At 32.3% G+C, this 7969-nt stretch overlaps 1 protein-coding gene across 1 annotated transcript; it reads right to left on the reverse strand.

Moving 5' to 3' along the window:
• Positions 1 to 5791: 5791 nt before the first annotated feature.
• Positions 5792 to 7749, reverse strand: LOC108734088 (transcription factor 21-like). The gene is made up of 2 exons (XM_025981068.1): positions 7561 to 7749; positions 5792 to 6771 (listed from the first exon to the last, which is right to left on the reverse strand). The coding sequence occupies exons 1-2, from the start codon at positions 7720 to 7722 to the stop codon at positions 6280 to 6282; spliced, it is 654 nt and encodes a 217-aa protein (XP_025836853.1). The 5' UTR covers positions 7723 to 7749; the 3' UTR covers positions 5792 to 6279.
• Between the last annotated feature and the right edge of the window lie 220 nt (positions 7750 to 7969).

Below are 7969 nucleotides of genomic sequence, written 5' to 3' on the forward strand. Positions count from 1 at the left end.
CAAGATATGAGTAAGATACGTAACAAAATACAATTAAAATATTGGAGCAGCAAAAAACATCAGACGAAGATAACAGGCTATACGCAATGTATGAATAATAATGTTCGTGTGCAAAATGTGTACTATATTGGTAAATGCACATTAATATAGAATAGTAAAATAATATCTTTTATTTCTCTCCATTTAACGACCACTCTTTATAACGCCGAGAAATGTTCAGTCCCTTAGGTGTCGTTTTATAGAGTTTACACTGTATTGTGTTTTTAAAAATCTGAAATATACAACTCATTGCACAATTTTAAAGCAAACACTACGAGAGACATGTGTTGTACGCAACACTCCAGTGATATAAGAATAATGGACGTTAATTTATACTCTAATTGCTCAATTTTAAACTCATATTGTGTGCTTGAGCAAACCAATTTATCGGCCATTTAATTATACAAAATGCTCTCGTATGGCCACACCGTTAGAGAAGCAGGTTGTTGGTGTATTATGTATTTACCGCTAATACACTGTGAACAGTCTTTATTTTCATTTATTTATTTATTTATTAGAATCATCGTCTATTCTGNATTGGAAAATCAAAACAGCGTTTTATGTTGGCTTGGAAAAGTTTTTGCGAACAATAAATAACTTTATTATGATAATGGTAATGTGAATGATGAATTTTGTATAGATAATGTCTACTTTGTGTATTTGTAGTAATAAAGTCCATTTTTGCTATCGGTACTATTCTAAATTTGTCTGTCTAAATTTTTCAATTGGACTACTTTTCATTTTTACCGTTAGATAAATTAATTTTGGTTCCCTCTTCTTTTATTTGCGGCCAAGTAGAAGTCTGTTCTGTATAAATATTTGAAGGATTTCTGTATAGGGAAAGCTTTACTAACAATATTGTTATCCGTTGTTCACACAGATGTCACGATATGCCGCATTTTGTAATTAAAAACAACATGTTCAACTTTAGACTGTACTATTGACTACTGGAGTAACAACTGGCATTTTGAGTTTTATTTTTTACCGATAATAAACACAAACGATAAGCTACTGATAAGTAACTGCATCTACAAATACTAAGAAAATCCATCATGACCCTTGAAAAGTAATAAAAAACGTATCTTGGTAGGTGTAATTTCCATTAAAATCATATTTATCGTGTTTTATCTCTTTAAAATCGACAAAGTTTTAAATGAATAAAGCTACTTTAAGTTGTTAAGTAAAACGAAATCATCCCAACACGTGGGTATTCGTAAGAAACTTCCAATTCGTTTATCATTTTTCATGTTAAAGGTCTTCCCAAAAAAAAAGTCTCAGAGTTATTCGTAAATAAGGTTGGCTAAAACCTGGAAATATGGTGGAAAAAACTTTTGAAGATACATTTTGATGAATTAAAAGAGCACCAGAAGGTATTTTAAAAAATCAAAAAAACTATTTTCATCTAAAAAGTTTGTTAACCGTAAGAAAGTACTCAAGAACTACTTGCAAGATTTTTTCAGATTTTTAAAAACGGCACATTGCAGACAACTTTAAAAACTAATACTTTGGAATCTCAAAACACTGAATCAAAAAGCGAGATCCCTTAGCGTATGAAACTCTTCTTCGTGAAAAATTTCATTCAGACTGATTTACAAAAAATATGAGGGTGTAGGGAACAAGGGAACTATAAAGGTTCCTGTTTTGCTAAGGAATCCTAGAAAGCGAGAAAGACTGAATCGGAATAATGATATGCAAGAATATAACGACTGACAGAGACCGTTTCTATTGTATCTACTCATCAAAATTATTAGGGTAGTATGTATGGTAGTACACCAGGGTCGTACAGCCAGCTATTTTTCGCTTGGGCCAAGCGTGAGTCGCATCGTTAAAGATTTTAAAATACATATAACTCAAATCGCAACAATATAGAAATGAGAAGGTAAAACCACACGTACATAATCTCACATAATTCAAAAGTTCCATTGAGTTCCGTGGTAACATCACTACATTACTCACTTAGATATTTGGAGGAAAGTAAATAATTTCCCAGACTTCATACTAATTTCTTCCTCTGGTGCATATTCTTTCTTTCACCATCCTTCAGGCAGAAAGTAAAAAAGCGAAAAAGCTCTCGATTTGGACGTAAAAAATAGATATTTTTGCATTATTCAATAAAAATGCACCACAGTTATGGTTAGAATACTTGAAGTACGGACCCTACCTAAGTCTACCCGTAGATTTGTCACCACCCTTCTGCTAGAATGTGAAAAAATCGAAAAAGCTCTCGATTTTGACGTAATAGATAGATATTTTTGCATTATTCAATAAAAATGACCCACAGTTATGGTCGGAATAATCGAAGTACAGATCCACCTAAGTCTATCTGTAGATTTTTCACCACCCTTCTGCCAGAAAGTGAAAAAATCGAAAAAGCTCTCGATTTGAACATAAAAGATAGATATTTTTGCATAATGTAATAAAAATGCCCCACAGTTATGATCAGAATATTCAAAGTACGGACCAACCCAAGTCTACCCGTAGATTTTTCACCACCCTTCTGTCAGAAAGTGAAAAAATCGAAAAAGCTCTCGATTTGAACATAAAAGATAGATATTTTTGCATAATGTAATAAAAATGCCCCACAGTTATGATCAGAATATTCAAAGTACGGACCAACCCAAGTCTACCCGTAGATTTTTCACCACCCTTCTGTCAGAAAGTGAAAAAATCGAAAAAGCTCTCGATTTGAACATAAAAGATAGATATTTTTGCATAATGTAATAAAAATGCCCCACAGTTATGATCAGAATATTCAAAGTACGGACCAACCCAAGTCTACCCGTAGATTTTTCACCACCCTTCTGTCAGAAAGTGAAAAAATCGAAAAAGCTCTCGATTTGAACATAAAAGATAGATATTTTTGCATAATGTAATAAAAATGCCCCACAGTTATGATCAGAATATTCAAAGTACGGACCAACCCAAGTCTACCCGTAGATTTTTCACCACCCTTCTGTCAGAAAGTGAAAAAATCGAAAAAGCTCTCGATTTGAACATAAAAGATAGATATTTTTGCATAATGTAATAAAAATGCCCCACAGTTATGATCAGAATATTCAAAGTACGGACCAACCCAAGTCTACCCGTAGATTTTTCACCACCCTTCTGTCAGAAAGTGAAAAAATCGAAAAAGCTCTCGATTTGAACATAAAAGATAGATATTTTTGCATAATGTAATAAAAATGCCCCACAGTTATGATCAGAATATTCAAAGTACGGACCAACCCAAGTCTACCCGTAGATTTTTCACCACCCTTCTGTCAGAAAGTGAAAAAATCGAAAAAGCTCTCGATTTGAACATAAAAGATAGATATTTTTGCATAATGTAATAAAAATGCCCCACAGTTATGATCAGAATATTCAAAGTACGGACCAACCCAAGTCTACCCGTAGATTTTTCACCACCCTTCTGTCAGAAAGTGAAAAAATCGAAAAAGCTCTCGATTTGAACATAAAAGATAGATATTTTTGCATAATGTAATAAAAATGCCCCACAGTTATGATCAGAATATTCAAAGTACGGACCAACCCAAGTCTACCCGTAGATTTTTCACCACCCTTCTGTCAGAAAGTGAAAAAATCGAAAAAGCTCTCGATTTGAACATAAAAGATAGATATTTTTGCATAATGTAATAAAAATGCCCCACAGTTATGATCAGAATATTCAAAGTACGGACCAACCCAAGTCTACCCGTAGATTTTTCACCACCCTTCTGTCAGAAAGTGAAAAAATCGAAAAAGCTCTCGATTTGAACATAAAAGATAGATATTTTTGCATAATGTAATAAAAATGCCCCACAGTTATGATCAGAATATTCAAAGTACGGACCAACCCAAGTCTACCCGTAGATTTTTCACCACCCTTCTGTCAGAAAGTGAAAAAATCGAAAAAGCTCTTGATTTGATTGTAATAAGTTGATATTTTTGCATCATTAAAGAAAAATGCCACACTCAAGTTTACCCGTAGATTATTCACCACCGTTCGGTTAGAAAGTGAAAAAGTCGGAAAAGCTCTCGATTTGAACGCAATAGGTAGATAATTTTACATCATTAAACAAAAATGCCGCATAGTTAAGGCTGAAACAACCAAAGCATGGACCCACCCAAGTCTATCCGTAGCTATGTCCTTCCTATCTTGAGCCAAGCTTCGCATTTCTTCAAAACTGTAACATCCCTTATTATTTGCCAACAGTAATCTTAATGTAGGTTTTTTTCTGTCCCTATTTAATCCTATTTCTACTTCTAGCATGCTTCTACGATAAAATTAGCCCGTCATATGTCTGTAAGTGTCCCAACGCACTCTTTATATATTGAGTTCTATAGCTCCCTTTGTTCTAATCGTTTCCCTTTTTTATCCTTAGTATTTTCACACCCTCTACAACAACACATTTTTTATTTAAATTACAATCCGATTGAAATTTTAATAAGTGCTATGTTGTAAGTAAATGTACCTAAATAATATTACTTAAAAAATATGATTTATGTACATTTCGTTGTTCTTTTTGCAAGTGTCTTAACTTAATAGCATTTCACCCCCTAATTGCATTATGAGTAATTAATGAGGGTACTTATACCACTTACAATACACCCATTAACTCATCAGCAGATGAGTAATGACTGGGTTAAAATAAAGACATCGGCTAGTCAGTCAATTATAAGTTGTAAAGCAACGCTAACATAATTTGCAATTAACATCTTCTGCCATTACATTTGTGTTTTATTGGTTTTAACTCGTTTTATTTATTCTCTGTGCATGTTCAAAGAAAATAGTACTAAACATTCACCGACAACACAAACGATCGCCGAAACCGTATGTCGTAAATGAATTCTTTTTTGCGTATGTTTGGAGTACCGCCTTGGTAATTGCTTAAACCTATAAGAAATTGCGTTAAAATATAAATAAATCGTTACGCAGAAAACCTGTCAGTAGAAGCACAAGTATTTGATAAAAACCACTCAAAGGCATGTGGTTTTCAACATGAAAAAGTTTAAAGGACTTTCAGGAAAACTGCAAGGATCTTCCTGGGGTTCAGCTTTTAGTTTAATTTCGTTCATTTGCATACACTACATACTATCGGCGAACTTAAACTTTCGAAAAATTACCTCAAATGCTTTACTTTCTTTAAAAGTTTCTTCAGTTTCCGATTTCTTTAAAGTTTAAGAAATCCCAAAATGTAAATGGAATGAACAAAACAAACTGACATTTTTTAACGATTATCTTGATTGTGTTCGATAATATTATTTCGACCCACATAATAAGGTCATTTTCAAGAGTTTACTATATATTGATGAAATTAATATTGACAAGTGTTCTAAAAAGCTTGAAGTGATAAATTAATAAGTTTTGAATTGTCCCTGAAAGCTGAGAGATATCGTCCGTTGTAAGCTGGAGCTTCCAGATTTTCTTTAGAACCACTAATTTAGCAAAAATACCTCAATTTTATATTATCAAAATTTTACATTTTCAGTATTTTTTTTATCACAAATTAATGTATCCAATCTAAAAATTGCAGTGTTTCCACACTAATAGTATTTTACGGCGATTTCAAAATAAAAATTGACCTGTTTCATGATTTTCCATGAAAGTTTTTCATTACACATTTTTGAAATAAATTTTTGTGATGCATATGGCCAGAGCGTGTATTATAAAAGAAAATCTTTGAATAAATTGACATGCCACGTTCAGTATAACAGCTAGAACTGTAAGATGTAACAAAAACAGAATTACGTTGAAAAATTCTTAGGCTTTTATTTACATAAAATCAAAATTTACAAAAATTTTCAAACCCTGTTATATGAAATATCGCATATTATGAGGCATGGTTAAGGCACACAGATATTTCTAATCTAACGTATAAAGAAAGGTTTGATCTCTTATTAGAAATAGTTATATTCTAACATGGACATCGAACTTTTGTTTTTACAGAAAATTAATAATAATTTGAGGACATGGAGATGGAACTTTTGTTTTTACAGAAAATTAATAATAATTTGGGGACAAATATTTTTATAAACCATTGTTATTAATTGTTATTTTAAAGCTGGTACTTCGTAAAACATCATTAACTCATCTTTAATAAACAATTATAAATTTCTAAGGTATCATGTCGAGTAAAATATGCAAGTAGGTACTTATAATGCAAAATAAATTTTCAGAATAAAATCTTACAACTTCTTATCTAATAAGTGTAATAAGGACGATAGGACCAACAAAGTAATAACACTAGAAAAACGTCCGAGTCATCTATTTAAATCATCCATTTGTAAGAGTTCCCTTAATGCGATTATGTAAGTTTGGGCCATCTGTAGCGTTTCAAATTTACTTAATTTGTGGTCCGCGTCCAGACTAGGAATGACTTGACGTAAGCGATCAAAGGCCTCGTTAAGGCCATTCATTCTCCTTCTTTCTCTAGCGTTGGCCGCTAGACGACGCTTACGGACGACCGACGGAGACGGAGGACGATCTCTAACGGGTCCTTTTCGTTTTCCGCGGTTTGTCCTGCGGCTTCCGATTTGTCGATTGTTGTTGTTGTTTGTCGACGTGTCGTCACTTAGATTGTTATTGTCCACGTCTCTTATGACCGTCGGTTTTAAACACAAGTCATCGAAACTGTGACACGTGTTGTATTGATCTGGTTCGCTTAAGGAACACAAATCGTTCGAACTTTCGTAAAAGCTGAGGCCAAACGACTGCACATTATCGGGAGCAAAAGTCCTGGAAGATATCGGATTCTGCAACAAACAAAAAAGTTAAACAATTGAATGTTTGATGAATCGATCACTTTAGATCTCATCAGCACGACGTAGACAGAATACCGACCAATTTACTTGCTGAGTGAATTTGCTACTAATTGTGACTTAATTAATGCCTGAAAGTCATTTTACAACTAAGGGTATCGACTTCTCAAGCTGAAATCATTTTTGAGTGTTTATTTTAATTAAAAAATTTAAAATCATTGTCAGATAAATCAAACTATTTCAAAGTAAAAATTTTCAGTATCGTATAATATTGATTTTACTTCGGAGCACTATGGCGTCAGTTGATGACGTTATTCAGTATTTATGGCTAGTATGCTAGGGCGAATTTAGAAACAAACGCAAAGCTTTACTATTTAAGTTTACAATTAAAAATTAAGAAAAACCATAATTAAAATTATGTATAATCAATAATTAAGTGTACGAAAACAGAGTTTTAATTACTTTACATTAGTTTAGTGCGAATAGTAGGAATCCGAACCGAATCAAACAGAATATTAGTAATCGATTATAATTTCAAATGGAATATTCGTTTTTCGGAATAATTCTCATTTCGGAATTTTAAATTTTTTTTTTTTTGGAACGGATTTCCAGTAATTTTTCATAATTATCAACGATGTTGAAGAAAAAATAAAACTATAAAAGAGTCAAAAGAATAATTCAAACAAAAAGACTATTACTTCGATATTTTTGAATTATTTCGAATAATTTGCATAGCCCTAGTTTACATATTTAATTAATTATTTATTTATCTGTAAATCTTACCGATGTAATGTCAAGTTTCTGAGTTAGTGGACAATACCAATTCAATCTGGTTCCGTTTTGGCCTTCAGCTACGTCATAGGGACTAGATAAGGAACTTTGTGAAATAATTCCTGATTCTTGGAGAACTCCAAAGTTTCCGAAGTATTGCTTGGCTACATTCATATTGGTTCATATTTAGGTGCATGAAACATATCTGAAAGTAAAGAATTTTAAATTATGTAGTTAGTACCCGTCGATTGATTAAAATTATACAAATAAATAACAATCAAAATTTTGTTAACAATTTTTATTTGAAGACTCCACATAATACTAGTAATTCCGAAATAAATGTCAAGCTTTAAATAGAATTGGTTGGACTTTTTTTTTGTTTTATTTTGTACAATTTACCAAATTTTACTGGTTTTAACTC

This window comes from Agrilus planipennis, unplaced genomic scaffold, assembly GCF_000699045.2.
Source record: "Agrilus planipennis isolate EAB-ADULT unplaced genomic scaffold, Apla_2.0 scaffold10, whole genome shotgun sequence".
In the NCBI taxonomy this organism is placed as follows: Eukaryota; Metazoa; Arthropoda; class Insecta; order Coleoptera; family Buprestidae; genus Agrilus; species Agrilus planipennis.